The sequence below is a fragment of the Megalops cyprinoides genome, chromosome 3 (assembly GCF_013368585.1).
Source record: "Megalops cyprinoides isolate fMegCyp1 chromosome 3, fMegCyp1.pri, whole genome shotgun sequence".
Classification (NCBI taxonomy): Eukaryota; Metazoa; Chordata; class Actinopteri; order Elopiformes; family Megalopidae; genus Megalops; species Megalops cyprinoides.
In genome coordinates this window covers 11375704-11396765 of record NC_050585.1, presented here as the reverse complement: position 1 = coordinate 11396765, position 21062 = coordinate 11375704, and the positions used below count along the sequence as shown (strand labels likewise).

The following is a 21062-nucleotide window of genomic DNA, read 5'->3' as shown; positions in this document are numbered from 1 at the left end:
GGAAGTCTAACCAAGCCCTTTTCCTTAGATTTACCTTCTAACTCTTATTGAGTTCCAGGGAACTTTTAAAATAATTTAAAGTTCCTATTGATGTATCAGTGAGAAATTACACTAGGAAGGTGATCTAGTGACTATTTCAATACAAAATCCTTGTGCCACTTTAAAATCACTTGCCCAAATACCACACTGATATTGCCCCCACATAAATAGAAGACTTTGCTCACCAAGTAAAACTCACGTCAAAGTTGTCTCAGTGCGCCACAGCTGGGATTTCAACTCTAATGATTTCACAGTATTACCTTAAAACAGCAGATGATCTCTCAGAAGTCCTTTTATGAAGCAATACAAGGTACATTTTGCCAGGCACAAAGAGGCACTTGTTCAAAGTATTTGGCAGTCTGCATGCCAGATGTAAATGCCCAGAACTACCAAACAGAATACAAATGGCCCTAGCAACAGGAGAATGACTAATTGGGCAAAATAATCACTGACTGAATTCCGTATTCTTTTGATGCTTCTGTATCGCATTGAGAGATTGCGACTCTCCCAACCACGGCTTCAAATCCCTCGAAGTCCGAAAAGTGGTGCAGTAATGACATAACATTTCTCGTTTCAAAAATTCCACAGGTACAGCACAAAACATGAAAAGCGTTGAAAGTTATGTCGAGGCTTTGCTCTGTCACCTGTTGTGGCCTTAGCTGAACAGTTAGAGGAAGGGGGGAGTATGTTTCTCACTCTGTTTTTCAGAACATTTTGAAACAAACATGGCCCGTATTGTTTTAGAGCGTGCATGCTGACCCGTTAATAAAACAATTACGATCCGAGGAGAGGGCAATTAATCACGGTGGCCACCACTTTTTTAAGAGAAAACAAACACATGAAAAGGTTCTACCAAGCGATATCCTGCCTTGAGGAAAAAAACACTTTGTTCTGCTTTCCGTTTGTTTTCTGGACCCGGAGTTTGGTGGCCTTCCTTCTCGTGGACCTTGCGAGGGGTGGTGGGGAGGTGGGGGTCATAGCGGAGGTCTAGGAGCTGGGACTCCGATAGCCATCTCGTTCGATATCTGGCCCTCACAGGCTGCGGAGGAAGGGTACTGGCAGACCTGCTGTTTGACCCTCCCACCTTTTAACTACGGCAAGGAATGTGTTTGACTGCCAATGGGAAGGGCATATGACCGACAGACAAGGCCTTGCTTTCATCTTGCTGTATGATCTGGCAGTAAGAGGGAGAGAGGGAGTGCGTATCCACTGTCTGTAATCACAACAGCTCTGACCTCTTGTCACATAGCAACGCATGCTCCATCCAGGACGCTCGGATGTTGACTGAGGCTCTAAAGCCATGCCAGAGTGCAGGTGGCCGGCACATCAGCACAACAACGGCGTAATTAAAACAAATGGCTCATTAAACTACATTACATTACATTAATTTAGCAGACACTCTTCTCCAGAGCAACTTCCAGCACAAAAGAACAGAAGTGTATCCATTCAAGTTGAATGAGCAACAGTGTCCGACCAGGCTAACAACACCCCCAGACCAGTGAGTGTGAGCATAACACTATTCGAATTAAGTTGTACATCCTAATTAGACAAGACAAGTAAACTACCACACGACAGTCACTAGATCACACAATCCAGAACACATCAGGATACTACATGTAAAATGAACAACTACAAGTAGCAGGTGGTTATGGGGTGGGGATTGAGGTGGAACCAAGATGCAGTTTGAAGAGGTGGTCAGCGATTCTGCTGTCAATCCTGCAGTCCACTCGCACTTTCGGACGGCAGCGCCACAGAGCCACGGCACCGCAGAGGCAGCAGATGTGCTCTGTGGCCGTGCCCGGACACGTACGCGCTCTCTCTGCTGCGGCGGATCGCATCTGACAATTGGTTTTTCGGTTTTGCTTTCGGGAGCAGAGCGCGTCTCTCCCAGTGCCCCCCCCGGGTGTAATCCAGCCTATTGACAGGAGCCCTCCCCACACCGTTCACTGCAGCGTGCATGATAAAAGCCAATAAAGGAGCTAATGCAGTGTCAATGCAGAGAGAGAGGGAGGGAGGGAGAGATTGCTCCAGCCTCAGTTCAGCTTTTACACGAAGCTCTGCTCACCTGAATTGATTTCGAGGTAATTACATCCATGCAGCTGAACCGTGTCACTCATAAACGCGAGACACTGCACCTGAAGGCTGATGGGCATGCGCTGATGGCACACATTTCGAAAGGAGTCTGTCTGACATGCCAGAGGACAGGGAGAACTATTGCACCAAAGTGACGATATAGTATATGAGAGGCCCCACTGTGACAAAAGCCATGCATATGCCCACTATGTCCCTTGGTTGAAGCAGCGGGGAGCTTACCTGGTGCAGTTCATAACAGCATTCTCTCTCCCTTTTATCGAAGGTGTCCCCAGTCCTGGGGATAACAGCAGGGACCCTGATCCTGTTCTTCGTACCCGAGCCCAAACGGGGTAGCGCGGACCAAATTGGAGGGCACCTCAAGACTCGCACTCCCTGGGTCTGTGACATGAAAGCACTGGCCAAAAAGTACGATGGCTCTCTTGGTCACACACCATCTCGTGTTCATGCTGTCTCCTTTCTGCAGTGCGAGAGTGTTTATGAAAATCCTGCACATGTTGAAATTGATCCGTTTTCCTGTTACCTAATTTCTAAGAGTTCTTCTTGCAGTGATAAGAACTTCTCTATTTTATAACAATTGAATAAAAATAATAATAATAATAATAATGACCACCCAAAATGTTTTACAGTGTAAAAGTCAGACACTCATAAGGTTTAAAAATAAATGAATATAACAGAAACAGTTATATTATTAAATATATGTGTTATTATTACAGGTATGTTTATTACATATTATCTAATGAAGACATCATTCATTTTTCTCGCTGACAGCCGCAGTTACATATTCTCGTCCCTGGCCTCTTCGGCGGTTTCCTTCGCCACCGGTGCTTTCGGCATGTGGATCCCACAGTACCTGTTCAGGGCACAGGTGGTGCAGAAGATGGTGGAGCCCTGCAAAAATGAACCCTGCAGCAGCAAGGACAGGTGGGCAGCTCCAGCAGCGTGGGGAAGTGGTTAAAGAGCTGGAACTGTAACCCAAAGGATATATGTTAAGGTTCCCAGGTGGAGCAGTGCTGTTACAGCCTGGAGCAAAGGTGCTTAACCTGAATGGCTTCAGCAAGTATCCAGCTGTGCAAAATGTAAGCGCTGTAAGTTTAATGTGTTGTGAGGGTGTCTGGTAAGCTGATATGGAAAAAGTAAGTAATATTTAAGACTAAGGGAGTCAGAAGGCTGGGGAAGTTACAGGAGGTAATCTAATCTGCTAATCTTTTCCCATTGATGAGCGGATCAGACTGAGTCAGCACACATAAAGACTTTACAAGGGTGTCCAAAACCGAAGTCAGGGAAAGTGTTCAAACACAGCGAATGTCTGTAAATCAGCCCAGTTCCCATTTGTAATGCATGTTAAAAGACAAATGTCCATTAAATTGCTGAGAATTTCTCCCAGCCCTGTTTAAAAGCCCTGACTTTCTTTGTTCCCCATCCAGCCTTATTTTTGGGGCCATCACCTGTGTGACGGGGCTCCTGGGTGTGCTGATCGGCGCGGCCACCACCCGGCTGTGCCGGCAAAAGACAGAGAGGGCGGACCCCCTGGTGTGCGCCGTCAGCATGCTGGGGTCGGCCATCTTCATCTGCCTCATCTTCGTCGTGGCCAAGAAGAGCATTGTGGGAGCTTACGTGAGTGTTGGGGTGGTGGGGGGGAGTTAACACTGAGATGCGGTTCTTACAGCTTTCAAGCATTCTAGAGAGACTAAAATACTTTCTATGGCTATTTCCGTATTTCTCATCAAACATTGAGTAGTGGTCTGCTGTGACACATACAGTAATGAAGCCTTTTTGCATGCACCCGTTCAGGTTAAAACTCCAGGACACTGAACAAAGCTCATCGGGTTAGAGCCTATGTCCTAAATAATAGATGATCTGCCCTAATCTGTTTCACAGCATTGTCCTCAGAAACACTTGGCAGTAGGCACATATTTGTCTGTCAGAAAGGTGAAACAGGCCAAGAAACATGTTCATTGTTTGCTTGTTTAATTATCTCACAAACCAGGAAGGGTGCAGTTCTAGTCATGACAATGTTTGGGCCCGTGGCTTTTGGACTCATTTTCAGGTGTCTGCCAAGAAAACAGCAATACTTGGCTCAAATGCAGTGCTTTTGTTGTAGATTGAATGCACAACAGCATCAAAACTTACCTTCAACTTCCTGGGAAATTATGAATGGCAAAAGTAACAACCCAGAACATCTCGAGCTCTAGAGTCTAGACCAAGTGATTTAGAAAGAGGTCTTCAGATCATTCATGTTCACCATTCCTATATTTACTTTTCAAATGGGAGCATTACATCACAGTTGTTGCTGTCACTTTTAAGGATGCAATATACAGCAGGGTTTCCATTAAGCCAGACTTTCGTTTAGCCACATTTGATTCCATGGGTGATACCCATTTTCTACTGTGCTGGGGTTTGAGGTGACTCATTCCTGGGGTAAAAAGCTCTCTCTTCCTGGCTGCTCCTTGTAGACCCTTGTGTGTTTTGGCCCATAGCAGGAACAGTAGGTGGGAGAACCCACACTAGGTCCAGTGACAACCTCCAAGAGGTGAAAAGTCAGCCAAGAGATTTGAGAAACTTGGGGAAAATCACACCCTTTCCGTGTACGCTTTTTGATTTACCAGTAAAATCTTGAGTATTCTCAAGGTAAAATGTGCATTTGTCCTAATTATTATCATCTATTATTCTTGAGGGCGGTGTAGTTTCAGTGTGTGTGTGTGTGTGTCTGTGTGTGTGTGTGCATGTTCCCCACTGATGTTTCCCCAATCCTTCCTCCGTTTGATCCCTCAGGAATGCCCAGCTTCCTCCAGTGTTCTTACAAGCGTGACATTGTATCAACATGTGCCACTGTGCTGGAATTGATTCAGCACAACTGTTGCACCATGACTGATCACACAGGGCTAGCAGCTGATCGGCGCACAGGGTTGTCCCAGGGGCTGCCGGTCTTAGTCTGTCTGAGTGGCAGCTCCGACGCTGCTGTCCACTGCTGCAGAGATGCTATCCATCACTGTCTGTCTGGCACAAGGGGTCATTTCCAAGTCAGTCAACAGGAACCCGACAGCAGACACTACTCCCAATGAAAAAAAAAAAATCTAAAGTCACCGAAAATTCACAGGATTCCATTGCAACTGTATCCCTGCGGATCCATTACAAGAGTGTTAGCGTCACCTGCTCCTGTGAACAGCTGTTCCCCAACTTGTCCGTCGAATGATTTCCAGACTACACAATCATAAAAGAGAGGTTCTTGGCTGCGTTTTTTTTTCAATCAGGCATTTAACACCCAGTAATTGGACCCCAAATGGTACTTCATGACTATTAATTTGTGTGGGAACAGCTTTTGAATCAGTCTTTTCTCACGAATCAATGGTAGCAGACAGAAGTTAACAAAAAATTAAACAAATAATAGGAGTGTGTATGCCATTTTATGAGACTTCAAAAAAATGAGGGGTACGCAGAAAGCATTTGATGTGGTCTGAGACAGTTTTAATGAAAGACTCCTACAAGTTAACTTCCAGTCTCTGAATCTTTATTGGGTCTTTCCTAGGGGTCAGTGAAATGTATTTCAATGCTTAGAGCTGAATTTTATGTCCTCCTTTCATATAACCACAACACCATTTAATCTTTCCATCTTGTATAGTAATGAAGCATAGCATCCGCTGCCTGCTACTGCAGATATATGATCGAACAACTTCAGGAGAAACCACCTCACTGATATTTATTGTTACAGTTTTGTAATGCAGGATGTTGGCACAGAAAGTAATGATCATGACTCAACATCAGGCGAATGTGACCAGAATACCGAATAGTAGGATATCTGCTTGGTTCTTAATGCCCTGTCTCCTTCTGTCTCCTCACAGATCTGCATTTTCATCGGAGAGACACTCCTCTTCTTAAACTGGGCTATTACAGCTGACATTTTAATGGTAAGAACCGGAACATATACTTATCCACTAAGAGACTGGAAAGTTATGTAGCACTACAAAGCCAGTCATCTTTTCAGGGTTCTGAAAAACCAAGCAACTCTCAAAAGATTGCACAAAATGATGTAGGAGAGTATAATTATTCCCTGGCCTGAGCTAGATTCATATACCACCCATGGAAAAACAGAATTCCTCTTTCAATGCAGCCTTATTTTTTCACGTCTAAAAGACATACCAGTATGACCTTAAATGAGCCCCTACAAAGTCATTGGGGGCTGTAACATGAAAGGACAGACTCACCCTTATTCTGCCATTAAGAATAAAGCCACTGTCAGCACCCTAAGAGGGAGACAGCAACAGAGAATCAAGCGCTAACTGCTGGGTTAGAAATAGTTCAACTCAGGCTGTTTAACAGGATCTGACAGTGTTAGTGGTTTGTGATGATGAGGCGGGCTAGGCTTGCATAATTGAACACTCCTGGAGGGGTTTTTTGATGGATAAATGGCCATACCTCCCCCAATGACTCCCTCTCCTCATCTCTTTCTCTGCTTGCAGTATGTAGTCATCCCCACACGAAGAGCCACTGCTGTCGCCTTTCAGGGCTTCACGTCTCATCTTTTGGGGGATGCTGGGAGCCCTTACCTGATTGGCCTGGTAAGATGATTACCCCAGTGGCTTCCTGTCACCGCCCAATTCAGTCAAGTGTTAGCCATCTTACCTCTTTCTTTCTAGGGGAGTGAACACACTGATCAGCTGGAAAGGTTTGCGAATTCTGAAGCAGCCAACAGCCTCTCACTTGGGTTGATTTCGTGCTGGTTGCTCCTTAGAGCGACCGTAGATGGAGACATAAGGTGGGCGTGGGGTATCAGAGGCCTCGCTGGCTGCAGAAAACTAAACAAAGCAGCTTGACGTTATTCCAAGAGTGACTGCTGGGGTTTAAGTGTTTTCACAGAGTTTAAGTAGGTGCATTCATGCAGAACAGCGCAATGTCAGAAGAATCAAGTAGCAAGCTCTCAGTGCATCAGTAACAGAAAGCACTCCTGGAGCAGAAAGCAGAGGTGCGATCTGGCCCTTTCCCGCACCATTCTGCCAGCTCCTTTCCAGTAACTGGCGTCCCAGGAGACTGGATTATTTCTATTAGGCACCATGGTAGAGAATGGCACTTACTGGCACAAACAAGGCCGTGAACCCATTAATAGCTCCCTCGGGTCTCCTAAACGTCCTGTCACTAGCACAAGACAATGGTGCAACTCCTTTGACATCACGCCATTCTAGGGGAGAAAAAAAAAACACAAACCATGTTCCACTCAGCATTCTTGGCATTCTTTACAAAAAGCCGTACTTTTCCTAGTTAACCAGTAACCCCTGGAACATCTTACCACCCGCAGAGCCCATTCTCAAGAATGAGCCCCGGGATCACGTTCTGCTCATCATCCCCTCAGTGACTGCATTGTAAATGCGCCCGGGGAGGTAGGGGCAGGGTGAATAACTAAACGTGCAGTTAAAACAGGCTCTCATCTGTTACATGCTGCCCCGTGCGCTATAAAATGGTAGTTATTGGGGTGAACTCCTGCACTTACTGTCTAACATGTGGTTTGGAGAGATGCCGAACTCTGATATCCCAGCTCCCCTCAGGTGAATTTGCTAGACAGTTAAGCGATGTAGATCTGTATTCAGGTTAGGCAAAGACTCAGTTGAGCCTGACAAGTAAAAAAAATAAAAATAATGCTCTTTGATCTGCAGAGGAAACCTGCAGAGGGGCCTCGGCACATTGTGAAATAAAAGATGCACTGACCGCCATAAAAGATGCACTGACCGCCATCTAAGTTTGCCAGTTTGTTATGCTGGAATGACATATTATCATCACAGGATAGGAACCCATGGTCCATTAACTGATCACACAGGTATCTCAAGTGTGAAAATAAAAAAACTCAAATAGTGTAACGTGTAACAGCAAGAATTAAGAATGGCTAAGAGGCAGACCCAGGAAAGCGAGATTTTCACATCATACACACCACCAAGACTGCCTGTTGGGAAAATGTTCCCATACCATTATGTTTAAGTTGGCAAAATGCAGCATAACAGTGCCCACGCCTTCCTGCTGGACCAAGACAGAGATTATTTGAGCAGACATGGCATGCTTGAAGCCTCCGTCATGTACACAGCTGAGCCCGCAGACACAGACAGTGACAGAGATGGTCCAGAATCAAGTGACCCTCAGCTCGTCCTCCTAAGGAGAACACTCGCGTCCTGATAAAGACGCCTCTGCTTGCTCCAATACTCGGGATGTGCCCACATCTCACCCATAGCGATAGTGGTGCAGCCGGGGGTAGTGCAAACAGGCCCTCCAAACGCGTCACAGATGACTCTGCTGTCCGCACCAGAGATTTAGCACGCTGGTGAGATGCCGGTGCTGACGCGCTCATAACTCCTGCAGCCCACGTCTGAACAGAGCCCCCAGCTAAAGAATGAAAAAAAAAGCCACCAGCCTTATTGCCTAGCAACTCTGATGGAAGGCTTCAGGTCACCCACTCAGTGCAGATATGGCATTTATATGTCCAGCTGCCATGCGAGCCAAAGATTCACAGACACTTCACACTACTCACACTACTGTGCAGTGTATTAGCTTTCCTATTTGCTTAGCAGACCCTCTTATCCAGCAGGATGTACATAGCTTACAATTCGTATATTCATCTGTTTGAACAGCTGGATATTTGACCATTAAGTACCTTGCTCAAGAGTACAACATTCCATCTGGGATCTGAACTTGCAACCTCTGCTTACAAATCCCATTCCCTAACCACTATACCACATCACTATCCATTCACAGTATAACCCAGCATAATAGATTAGGTTTACAGATTAATATTACTCTCTTGATCCAAAGGTTCCACAGGGATGACTTTGATGTGGCAGCACTTCTCTTGAACTTAAGCCACAGTGAGAAATTAAGGACTCTTGTTAGAAAGAATTCATTTTTCATTTCCTGCACGTTCGTGTCTGGTAGCCTTTCCTGCTTTTCTGTACTATGAGAAATAGGTCATTCATTGAAAACATGCTCTCATACATAAAGTACCATTGCCATTTTCCTTATTATTCTTATTACACACGTGAAATATGTATAATAAATAGGATAGTAATATGAAATCAAATATGAAATATGTATGTTATGTGAGTTTTCAAGTGGCAGTGTAATGATTTATACTCAAGAAAAGGTTTTTCAAAGCAGTCCAAAATAAATATTTGAAGTATTGAAAGGGTAACACCTGCTTATGTTTTGTGGCTCCAGTCCTGATAAGTCTGTGAAGCCCAGGCAAACACAAAGATCTCACCATCAGCACTTTCCAGCATCCCCTGGGGAAAAACAGGCCATTGTTAATCATTACAGATCATTTAAATCTCTGCATTAAATCTCCTAAGGGTCACACCACTTGAGGGTTTTTAACAAAGAATCAATCTCTGAGTCCCTGCTCATTCATCAGTAGCTCACCAAGTTCTTTTCTGTAAAAAAAAATAACTTACAATGACCTTACAATTATATTCGTATTAACATGCATTTCTAAACAGAACCTGAAATTAATTTCAAGTTTTTTGATAAAAGTATACAAACCCCAGGGAAAATGGTCAGTTGTACCACCCAGCAAGGGTGATTGCCACACAGAGCTGAACAAAACCTCGAGGTGCGCAGAGGTGTTGTGCTGTCTGACAGACATGAGTCAGAACTGCACCGAGACATAGCGCCCTTTGATCGATGTGGGTGCGTGTGCCTGTGTGTTGTCAGATCTCGGACGCCCTGCAGCGGAGCTACGCACACTCGGTCCTGTGGCAGTTCCTGAGCCTGGGCTATGCCCTCATGGTCTGCCCCTTCGTCATCGTACTGGGGGGGATGTTCTTCCTCGCCACCGCCCTCTTCTTCCTGGACGACCGAGACAAAGCAGCCAAACAGTAGGTGTCCTCTTTTTCCTCGTGCTTGACCCACTTGTGGGCCAACCAGTCAATGGCAGGACTGAATCTGTACATGGGAACCCAATCAGGTCCAGTGCTTTCAGTACAAAACATGTAGTGTGTGCTTAACTACAGTGAACTACTCTCAGTTTGTATTCTATCTTATTTTTTCAGAGCATATGACACTTTTGACTTGATCTATCTTTTTTGAAATTTTTGATTGGCTGTAATCTGAAATGCAAACAAGCATTGGCAGAACTTTCAAACATTTACGGAATATTTCCTTGAATTGTGGCCCATTAATGGACCCATATATAAACCAGTAAGTATTAAACAAAAGTTTTGAAGTGTATGCACAGGCATTATAACGAGTTGAACACACAGGTTTGGCAGCACTGTGGCTCAGTACGTTTGTAACTCCCCAGTCGGACAGCTGAACAGGCAGGAAGGGAAAACCATTCAGACTTTATCCTCAACAGCAAAGACCTTTTCAAATGGACACTGTCACCACATTCAGAGGATGCAGAAGCACTGTACTTTATTGCGCTGTGTCAAAGGTTACCTCAAGACACCACATTTACATTACTTTTAATGCAAATGACATCACATTACTGCAATGTTTCACAACTGAGGGGATTTGCAGTAGATCTAGTTCACGCAGTGAACATCAACTTAGGAGCATTCCACCAGCTAAAACAGCACTTGGCTGACAACGGCTATTCTAAAGGGATGGGCTGTCATTACAGTATGCTTACATTGTCTTTTTAAAGTACTACACCATATTAGCAGAAAAACAAACATATTTTCCACTTTATCCAAACACACGTCAGATAACCGCATCCCATGGCCTTAAAAGGTGAAGATAAACAGTCTCTGGCACTGGAACTTTTCTTTTTTGCATGCTTTTATCGAGTTGACTTCCTCCATGCCTCTCAAAATGACTTCCTTCCTGTTTGATGGTGGTGACATATTTAGACAGGGGTAATGTCTGATGTCCATGACTCCCTGCTGCCCAGCCAATATTTTTCTCATAATAGGCTCCCGCAACCAAAAAACAATAGGGACATGGCACGAGATTCAAGTGATCAAGTGAAACATACAGTGGGCATTGAACCATTTGAGGTGCCCAATTACAGACTGATATTTAGAGTTGTGTTTAGTTGTGTTTCTCGGTTCTTCTAGATCTACGTATCTATATTGCCAGAACACCCAGAGTGCACGTGAGTAGTAGTTATATTTCACACGCAGAATCCTTACCAGATACTGCTGAAAGCAGGTTTTGGGTATTGTGGAACAGTGATAAAGAGTCACAGTGGGTGTCTGTCCTAATAATAGCTAGTGAAGGTGGTTTCTGTTCACCACCCAGTTTCCCTGTGTAAACTGATAGAGCATATCCAATGGACCTCTATCTAACCACAAAGCTTCCACAAAGTCGTTTCAAAGTAATTTCTAGGAACTCACTCATTTCCACAGAAGTTAGTTCCTCACACATCCATTTGTCAATGTGAAACTATCAGCCCACAGCTTGCACCTTTATTTTGAACTCGCATATTAAACGGAAGTACAACTTATGTGAATGAAGATTTAATTAGGTCAAAAGTGTATTGCAGCATTTTGCCGTGTAGGTTAATTTGATTGAATGAGCTTGTTAATGAGCAAAGCTGGAGCAGCATAATACATAATATGATTCTGATAATGTGATGAAACCAACAGTTTTATTCAGTGCCATGAACAGCTAAAGTAAACTTTAGAAAACCAGGTAGTTGCCATACACATACATACACACACACACACACACACACACACACAGTATATATATATATATATATACACACACACACACTCACATACCCCATCTTATTCAATGAAGCATTGCTATAATGCTGTCCTTAGATATCCTGCTCCATAAATAATCCAAGAAGTAGAAGTCACTCGCTGGAATGCTGTGTTCTATTTATGGCCAGCAGTATGTCTTATTACTTCAAGGTTGTTTGTTTTTTGGTGGAGAAGGCCCATTAATAGCACAGCCTGGGTGACCAGCTGCACACCTCCTCCTCACACACAGACACAGACACACAGACACACACACACAGGCACACAGAAGCCGATTCAGTCTGCTGTGCAGCTGAGGCCCGTCTGCACAGAGTGTGCAGCCCCGGGGCTGCCCGCAGGCGGACTGAACTGTGAGCGACTCTCCCCTGACCAATCGCAGGGAGCTGAGCAAAACGCAAGAGGCGAGAGCCAACTTTGAGGGACAAGATAGTGAAGAAAGGCTGGATAATTATGTGCCATAGTCTGGCACTGAATTCCCAAGATTCACTCCACATCAAAGAGGCCCACTCCTAATTGTGGGGTTTGACCCCAGCCCTTACTGAGCCAAATACAATAATGACCTTTAATAAGGGGCACACACAGCTGGAGTAGGCCTTTGTCAATGTGGAGTAATTGTACAATTCTGCCTCTTCCTGTTTGCCCTGTTTGACTGATGTTCTTCTCTGTGTTTCAGGATGAATCAGCTGACCAGGTCACCATCCTCTGTCAAGGTAAGATTGGGTGACTGTTTTTGTCCTCTGGGTACTGAATCATCAGGCGTCTCCCACAAAAAAAGAGACCAACTGCACACCCCTTCAGTTTCCCCAGATCCACGCACTGCTTCTGACAAGCTCCTTTCAAATGGTCGCGGACCAGAATTTCAGATTACAAAGAGGGCCGCCGCGAATTAGCCGCGGCGGTGGTGGGAGTGCTGACCTCTTTCTGTGGGAGACTGCTGTTTGATTCTTCGGTGGCGCCTCAGTCACTGCACGTGTGGGCCAAGGGGCTGCTGTGGCACGTATGTATGTCTGGCACTGTGTCAAGGTCTGGCCGCCCTCCCTCCTTCCTCTCCTTATCAGAGACAGACACTTGTGGTGCGGAGCCTCCCAACCTAATTACTGTGGCCCCGTTCCTCTCAACAAAGCACACACTCACGTTTGACACACACACACACACACACACACACACACACACACATACGTACACAGAATACCCCACATATCAGCCGGCTACAGCAGAACAATAGGGCTGGAAGGCGGCAGGCTAAAAATAACGAGATTAAATGCAGACCGTTTGATCGGAAGGGCAAAGATCCATGTCATGCCGGTGTTATTTGTCTTTTAAGGTTATCACATTGAGACATCAGTCACGGATTGGTTAACCTTTTGGCACTTTGATTCCATCATGAGTGGTACAGCATTTCACTAGGGATCTAGGAGCACAGACAGAGGGATGAGGTTTATTCTGTGAGAAGAATACCAGGGATTATCTTTGTTAACCGGTTGATCATTTCAGTATCAGTACAATGGCATTTCACACAGGGACTCAGTGACATTAACATACAGGCGGAGGTGAGTGACATAATGAGTGATTCAAATGCTGCCATCACAGGCACTTGCAGTCAGAGGCAATTCCAGTCCATAATTTTCTCTTTTTTTTTTGTTGTTTCGCAGCAGACTTTAATTGCTTAATTGGCAGCACTATTTGGACTAAAAGCAAATCACCTCTGTTTTGAAGGGTTTAATCAGTTAATTAAAAGACAGCAGTTAAACCAGGAGAAACACAGACCGTGAGGTCTGGATTATCCAGCCCGGCACTAAAGAAAAGGACACCATTAATGAAAAATCAATGATCTGACCATCTCCAGTTGACAGATTTTCAACCATGCTATTGAAGACAAACCTGCAAAGTGCATTATTCAAGTGCAGGAGTGCAATTTCCCCTGCCAAAGTCACTCAACGAATTAGATACACACAGATCAATATGGTTCACAAGGTCAGCTATCCTGATGGAGGCACACAGGAAAGTGTCATGTAACCAATGACAACGACTCCCCTCCCCCACCCTCCCCCCACTGCTAAACAGTGATCATAAAGAACAGCTTTGATAAGACAAGTATCTGAGAGGACAGTAATTGAAACAGTGTGGATGCTATTTGATTGCATTAGGCAGTGGGGATGTAAATTAATTGAGGCGAGAGCACTGTTCACACACAGAGAGGAAGGGGAGACAGCAGAGTGAAGCGAGTGAGGGATCTTGGTAAGCCACGCGGCTTTAATCGCTTAAGCCGTAATGCATCGCAAGCCATAAATCTTTGATGACGCAACATAGATGGAGCCTGGATAGGAGAGGATCCAATTAACTTGCGCTGCAGGACACAGCCAGGCCAGTCAGTGCACACTTTGCTCGCTGGCTGTATGGGAGAGGGATTAAAGTTGTCAAAAGATCATTGCAGAATCAGCCTCGGCCAGAGTGATGAATGTGCTGACATAATCTCTACATGTGTGTTGACTTTCTGTAGAGTGCTGTGACGATACAGCAAAGAAATGTGTATGGCCGCTTGCTGTTGAAGTTGGGTATAGCATTGAACCAAGAGTCTCCAATTCCTTTTTCTGCCCTCTGCTATCGGGGTGTGGGCGTGAGGTGCAAGAGGAGCCCGATTGAAGGTGAACATGGGAGCTACTGAGGGTGGAGAGATTCAGCTACTGTGGACGGGATCAGGGCTTACTGTGAGCGCTGCAGATGGGCTTGCAAGCGCTCTCCTACTGACTCCCCAGCCGAAGCTCGAGCAGCGGTCGGTTAGTCAAAACAGGCGCGGCCGCCTCTAGAACCCCCGTGAGGGACAGCCACCGAGAGAGGGCGCGGTCGGCGCGGCTTCTGGCTCGAGCGCCACAAGCGCAGCGGGTCCAAGCCACAGGCGGGCCGCTCTCGGAGGCCGGAGGGGGCCATCGGCGCACACCCAGCAGAGCGTGCCTCTCCGAGCGCGGCCCCCCGGGGGGGCCAAGAGTGTCCCCCCCCGCAGCCCACCAGTCCGCCTGATTACAGCTCACGGGGGCCCTGGGGACGCGGCGTTTGCGTCGGTTTGTCCCGCGCCTCGCCGAGCTCGTTGCCAGTACAGACCATAATGACTGCTGGGGATGGGTGTCGGTTTTTGAACGCGGTGCTGTGCAAATCCATCATTTGCGATTGGAAGGTGGTGTGTTGTGTCAGACAAACACTTAAAATAGTTTACGAGGCATCAGTGTGGAGCATGGGTTTAGAATACTGTAGCGCGTGAGGGCTTCTTACTCACATTCTTGCTCACATCGGAGGTCATTCGCAGACCAGAGTGGCTGTTTCTTTATCGTGTCAAATGAAATAGACCCTGATGGACTGTGTAATGCTGATTGTTGCTCTACGGAGCACAACCCTTGGTTCACGGCTAATTTTGTCAGTTCACGATTCATTTTTCCACATATCAAGACATGGCTTCTCTAGGCGACTCTGTAGCTCTACTGAAGTCTGTAATTGTACAGAATTGACCAATAACTATTTTCTGCTAAACTGTTAATATAGTCGCATTATGCTTGAAATCCTGTAATGCAGCGTTAATACTTGCTCTGCTTGTCCGTCATCTGAGGCCTCCGTTGAGATTGCCTGTGTTTCGCTCCCTTGAGGAAAATGAATGGGAGAAACCAAAAGCCCCGAGCAGTAATCCTGCTGTTGTTTACAGCAGCTCTTTGTGACATCCGGCCTGATAGACCCTCATAACAAGACAGGAATAAGCGCTGGAACATGTCTTACATTGTCTTCTCTTACATGTCTTCTCTAATTATCTTCAGAACAACACTGAACCAACCTGCAGTTTAATTCAGTTGAACAGATCCTTGTTTGCTCTATTGCACCCAAATCCTTGCAGGGTTGTGGGCTTACAAATGCAGTGTAATTGGAGTAGTCAGGTGGCATCCATCAACAGATCATAAAGTACACAAACGCTGGGAGGGGGAGCATCGCTAACACCAATATTTTGCAGGACACCATTTATGGAGGGTCCCAGTGGGCATGCTGTACCAATGGAGCCACAAGCAAAAGACAAACAGATGGCGAGGAGCTCTGGAGCGATAATTACGGGAATATCCTGTGGGGAAGCCAGACCCTAACCGCTCTCTGTTTCCTCTTTCTCAGGTCTCAACGTGAGGAGGCCAGGGGGAGGAGCAGGAGAGCCATTTACCGGACTGCTCCGCACGTAGGGAGGGACAGAAGAGGAGCTGACTCCATCTTAGATGGAGATCTTTCACCTGAGTTATCATTGCTACTACTATTACTATGTTCGCCATTGTTATTTACACTCTGAGGACTGCTCGTAACTGGAATGAAGGAGCACTGCTTATCCAAAGAAGCCTGCATTATATCAGTAAGCAGTGTGCAAACAAGGTCTGATATGTGAAGCCAGCCAAGCAGCTATCGGAGGCTGGTGGTGCCACAGGCCATTAGACGTGTCAGGTGACCCCCCCACCCACCCCACACACACACACATACACACACACACACACATACACACATACACACACACAGTGCCAGTGCCATACTACTGAAGGACGTACAAGGACGTCCTAACGTCTGTCAATCTGCACCAAGTGCCATATCACGACATTCCCTCACCTGTCTTGCACTGACCCCAGTGGCCAAGGCAGTGACCCCTCAATCACCCTGAACACTGACAGTCTGGTGACCCAGCCTTAAGACTCTGAGCCTCACATACCCGCAGAGGTGGATATGCCCTGTTGGTTTTGTTTTCTATGTCATCATCTTTAGCACTTAACATACAGACCAGTGCCAGCCTCGACACACAGTAAATTATCCATGATAAAGCATATTCACCGTCCAATGGAATAGATTTTTGTATTTCTTATTTTGACTATGTTGGAACTGGAACTGGAACTGGAGGTGTATAACCTATGATTGTTTCAAAGAGGGTAGGTTGAAGATTGTCCCTGCATCACATTAAGGACACTAGAGGATATGACAACAGCAGGGCTAATGCATTGCTTTGCCAAAGTCAGCTGCCATTTTGATTTACCTGTAGCTCCATGTACTACCTTTCAAAAACTGTCCAACGGCAACATTTGGCAAATTATACACACCTCGCAATAACAAGCCCTTCCTCTGACTCACAGGGCTTTGGATGCCCCTCACATGTTTCTCATGCTGCTCCTCTTGTCACAAAACATGCTGGGATTTTTAATGGATTTGTGTAGCCTACCATCCAAGATCTTATCCGTCTACAGTATGTGCAATTTAAGGATCAATTACAGACTTCCTTGGGTTGAATTCCTGGACACCCAAACCGCTGAGAAATGACAGCCTCACTGAATAGCAGATAAGATTCAGAATGCAAGCTAGACAGAATAGGAAGCTTTGAGCGCAGGGTTTTTTCCTCTCTACTCTTGAAGATATCTTATTCCTGAGCACAAAAATGTGCTTTCTCCCGGTAGGAGTTTCTTCATTCAGTTGCAAGTTAATTAGTCTTAGAAATCTAGCCCCAAGGGAATTGTCTTGAGAGCTGCCATCTTGACCCCCAAATTAAACAGGATACACTGCAGTTTGGAGTTTGTTTTTTTCGGTCCAGCTTTGTGTTAAATCCCAAAGAAAACTAGCGACGCAGGACCCGAGTTCCTCTAAGATGACACCACTTGACAAAATCATTTACTTTAATACAGGGAGGATTGAGTGCACAACACCCGCTGCTTGCCTAATCAACAAAAGGAAAGTGGATCTGTGCCATTAACACAAGTGCTTTGCTTTGCCGAAGATGTCCCTGGGGGATGTAGAACAAGGGAAGGGGCCAGCGGGGACGCTAGGCTCAGATTATTGCCCCATGGAAATGTCTGCCTTTACACTTAAAGTAGCACACTCCTCGCCAGGAGTTCCTGTTTCAGTTTTTTTTTTCCACAATGAAAAAGGCGTGTATATCCTAGCAAAGGCATTACACTAAACACAGCTTGGGGTTTTAGATGAAAACTGGGAATAAGAATCAAGTTGCCATGCGGCCTCACCGTTGCCAAGGTCCCGTTTACTTTGTTTAGCTTGTTTACTTTGTCTTTCTGCACATCTGGTGAAGAGGCATCTGAAATATTTTGACGTGCTTCTGTCCAATGTGTTTACACAGGAAATTAATGTTATAAAGCTTCTGTTTATGATTCTTTAATGTTTCTTTTTTTTTACAGATATGAGTTTATATATATAATTACTATAGAGTTATATGGATATATCATGCAGCAATTTTAATATATTGTAAACAAAAGCTTGGACACAGTGTAGGCTATTTATATGTTTGTTATCACAATGAAGAATCCCTGTAAAGGAATGTTAATGGATTTATGTATATTTTCACCTGTTGTTTGGGTTTTAATTGTTCCTGTAAGTCCACTCATTGTATTGTATCACCGTGAAAATGACTTAGTACCTTTTAAATTACACATAATCGCAATGCATTTACTGTGGTCACATGCCAGACGTCCATACACACGCACAGAGGGACGTAGTGTACTGAAGTAGAGCTATCACTGGTGATGGTCTGGAGCTGCTGATTAGCCTGGGCCTTTATGTCAGTGGGTGTCTGGGTTCAGACATGCAACATTTTATGCTTAGTTTTCTGGCAATTACTTTGCACCTGTCCATGCAATGTAGACACTGAAATGTTTTTAGTGTCCTACTGGAAATTGAGAAAAAAAAATCTAATTATATAAATACATTTTAAATACATACATTTTAATTTCATCAGGCCTTGAGGCTTCAGCGATTCGGTTTACAAAAGGAATACCCCTTTCAAAGCCCACGCTTAGATGCTGGCATGTCTGCAGTGCTCACTTCAGCAGCACACACAGAAAACTGGATAATGGCATTTCACGCCCACAGTAATTGCTCATTTTGTTTGATCATTTAATTGATCATTTTTTTAATCCTTCCTCTTGGATTGAGATGGTTTGGAGTGGATAAGCCACAAGCTGGGTTCACAATGCCAAAATCAGATCTTTCACTATTTTAAATTTATTTTTTTTCTTGAATATATATAATTACTATTGAGTAGCACCTGTTCATCACAGAAGGGATGTGATCTAATGAGACTGTGCTCTTTCTTGTCATACAAGAATCATGTAAAAAGAGATTCCTATTTCTGATGTCACGCAGAAAACAGAGGTTATTTTATTTTTTAGATCGAGTGTGATTAAAAATGTTATCTAGGAAGTAACTGTGACATTCCCACAGGGAGTGATAAGAAATGTACACCTATATGTAAATGATCAAATAAACTTATTTAATCAAAGTAGATCACGTTCCAGTGGTATTCATTTGCAACACATTCACACCTGTCCACTAAGAATCTCTTTCATTAACAATGCGACAAACAGCTCCTAAGCAGGTCAAACATATCTAGCATGAAATCACCAATGCACACTGTCATTCTCTGAGTCTTGTTTACTAAGTTACTAGCTGACATATTTCTAAGGGTACATCAGCAATATAAATTTGAGTTTTTGCTCAAAAAGCTTCAAAAAATCAAAAATATAAATAAAATATAAATATGAATAAAAAATAACATCAAACACCACTTAATTTTAATTACATCATTTTCATTTGAATTCTTAGGTTTTTCATCAAAATGTTGACATTTTCTTTCCATTGCTTTTTGTGTGGGTTGACCACATCCAGTAATTTACTCTGAGGAGATTTTCTGAGTAGACCACACCCAACGCCCAACACTAGTGCCTTTAAAATCAGCATGAATCCTCCAGATTTGGAGTGTGCTTTAAATTGCAATGAGTTTGACTATGTGGACCTCCCTTCAGCATTACAGGAACAGCAAAGGGTGTTTCTCCTTCAGAAATAACACTGCCACACGTGCCTGGGAGTACAACATCACAGAGACATAAAGGTATGTATTAAAGCAGGGTACTGTGTTGGTTCTTTTACAAAAATACCTGAGAAGGCGGAGCTGGGGTAAATTCCCCGCTATAGGGCTCTTTCGTGGAGTTGACAAAGGCTTGATTTTATCAAGGGTAGGAAATGTAAGCTTGGCTGGAGTAGGCCTCGAATGAAGCCCTGTATTGTTTGGCTAGAGCTCCCGGCTCAGTCAGGGCTTCAATGCTGGGCAGGGGCTCACTGAGGCAGTAAGTAGCATTATTTATAACACTGCCCCATGAAAAGGTTGCTGATGTGGAGCCATTTGCAGCTAAATGAACGTGTAGAGGGCCGTCGTGAAAAGGTGCGCGGTGAGGAATGGGGAGTGACAGTGCGGTGGAGAGGGAGCACACAAGTCCTTTTCAGGTTCTCACATATAAAAAAAACATGCATTCAGCTCGCAAGGGAGAAGGCCATTTTTTAACAAAAAAAAAAAAAAAACACACAGGAGAAGTGAAGGACTGCTCTGTTCCAGTGATTATTTTTTATTGAAGGCTGGTCTTCACAGAGTAGAACTAATAATGAAGGTTTCAAACCCCAGTGCAAACAGGCTTTTACATGTCCCTGTTACTGTCTCTGAGAGTCTGCTCAAATCTTCCATACAGGCCTTTGTTGTGCTGTGGGTATTGATCGAGTCAGACACTCGTTCGTTTAGGCTCGACCTTCATTATTGACAGAGAGCTTTAGAGGCAGTCTAGGAGATTAGCAAATCTTTTCAAAAATACTGATGTGGACTATGGGCAAAGTTTCTCATCAGACTCTTCCATGTTGCAATGTCTTCATGCTGACAAAAGCCTCCACCCACCCCCACAGGAGTGCGTGTAATTCACGTTTTGGAAGTGAGTGTACAAAAACCATAGAAAGAGCAGGAAATACTAGGGTGTAGGCAGGAAACCGAGGCACCATAGTCAGCTGGAAATTGCTTGATTTTCCCCACTTAAAATAAAACAATCTGAAAACCACGGAAGAGTTTTAGATGTCCTTCCTACCTGTAACTCCTACAACAAATACACCCTGAAACCGCACAATAACATACATACTACAGCTGCGGGATCAAGTATCGCTCATTTTCCATGATAACAGTCTATGCCACTTGCATACAACTCATGGCAAAAACATCATTAAGTATTAAAATTTGCTTAGTGAAGACCAGTGTTTTAAACCATGCAAACCTGTGTGGGCACAATATTTCCCCATATGCCCAATTTAGCCACATATGTACAACATTAAAGTAGATTGTTTGAAAACTCTACTTAATAAATACTTTAATCTCTCTGTTTAGACTAAACATAAGAAGAAATCCCTGACTCATAGACTAAATGTCAACAC

At 44.5% G+C, this 21062-nt stretch overlaps 1 protein-coding gene across 2 annotated transcripts in view; it reads left to right on the top strand.

Moving 5' to 3' along the window:
- The window catches only part of spns2 (spinster homolog 2 (Drosophila)), a 71486-nt gene extending 52423 nt beyond the window's left edge, over positions 1-19063 (top strand). Inside the window, exons 6-13 of one of the 2 annotated variants that reach the window (XM_036523559.1) lie at positions 2396-2538; positions 2902-3054; positions 3558-3747; positions 5973-6038; positions 6591-6689; positions 9817-9980; positions 12487-12523; positions 15957-19063. In XM_036523559.1, the coding sequence (XP_036379452.1) occupies positions 2396-2538; positions 2902-3054; positions 3558-3747; positions 5973-6038; positions 6591-6689; positions 9817-9980; positions 12487-12523; positions 15957-15968 (864 nt within the window). In that variant the 3' untranslated portion in view covers positions 15969-19063. Of the gene's footprint in view, positions 1-2395; positions 2539-2901; positions 3055-3557; positions 3748-5972; positions 6039-6590; positions 6690-9816; positions 9981-12486; positions 15131-15956 lie in introns of those variants that run through there. The other variant, XM_036523558.1, reaches the window with a different exon arrangement.
- The last annotated feature ends 1999 nt before the right edge of the window (positions 19064-21062 follow it).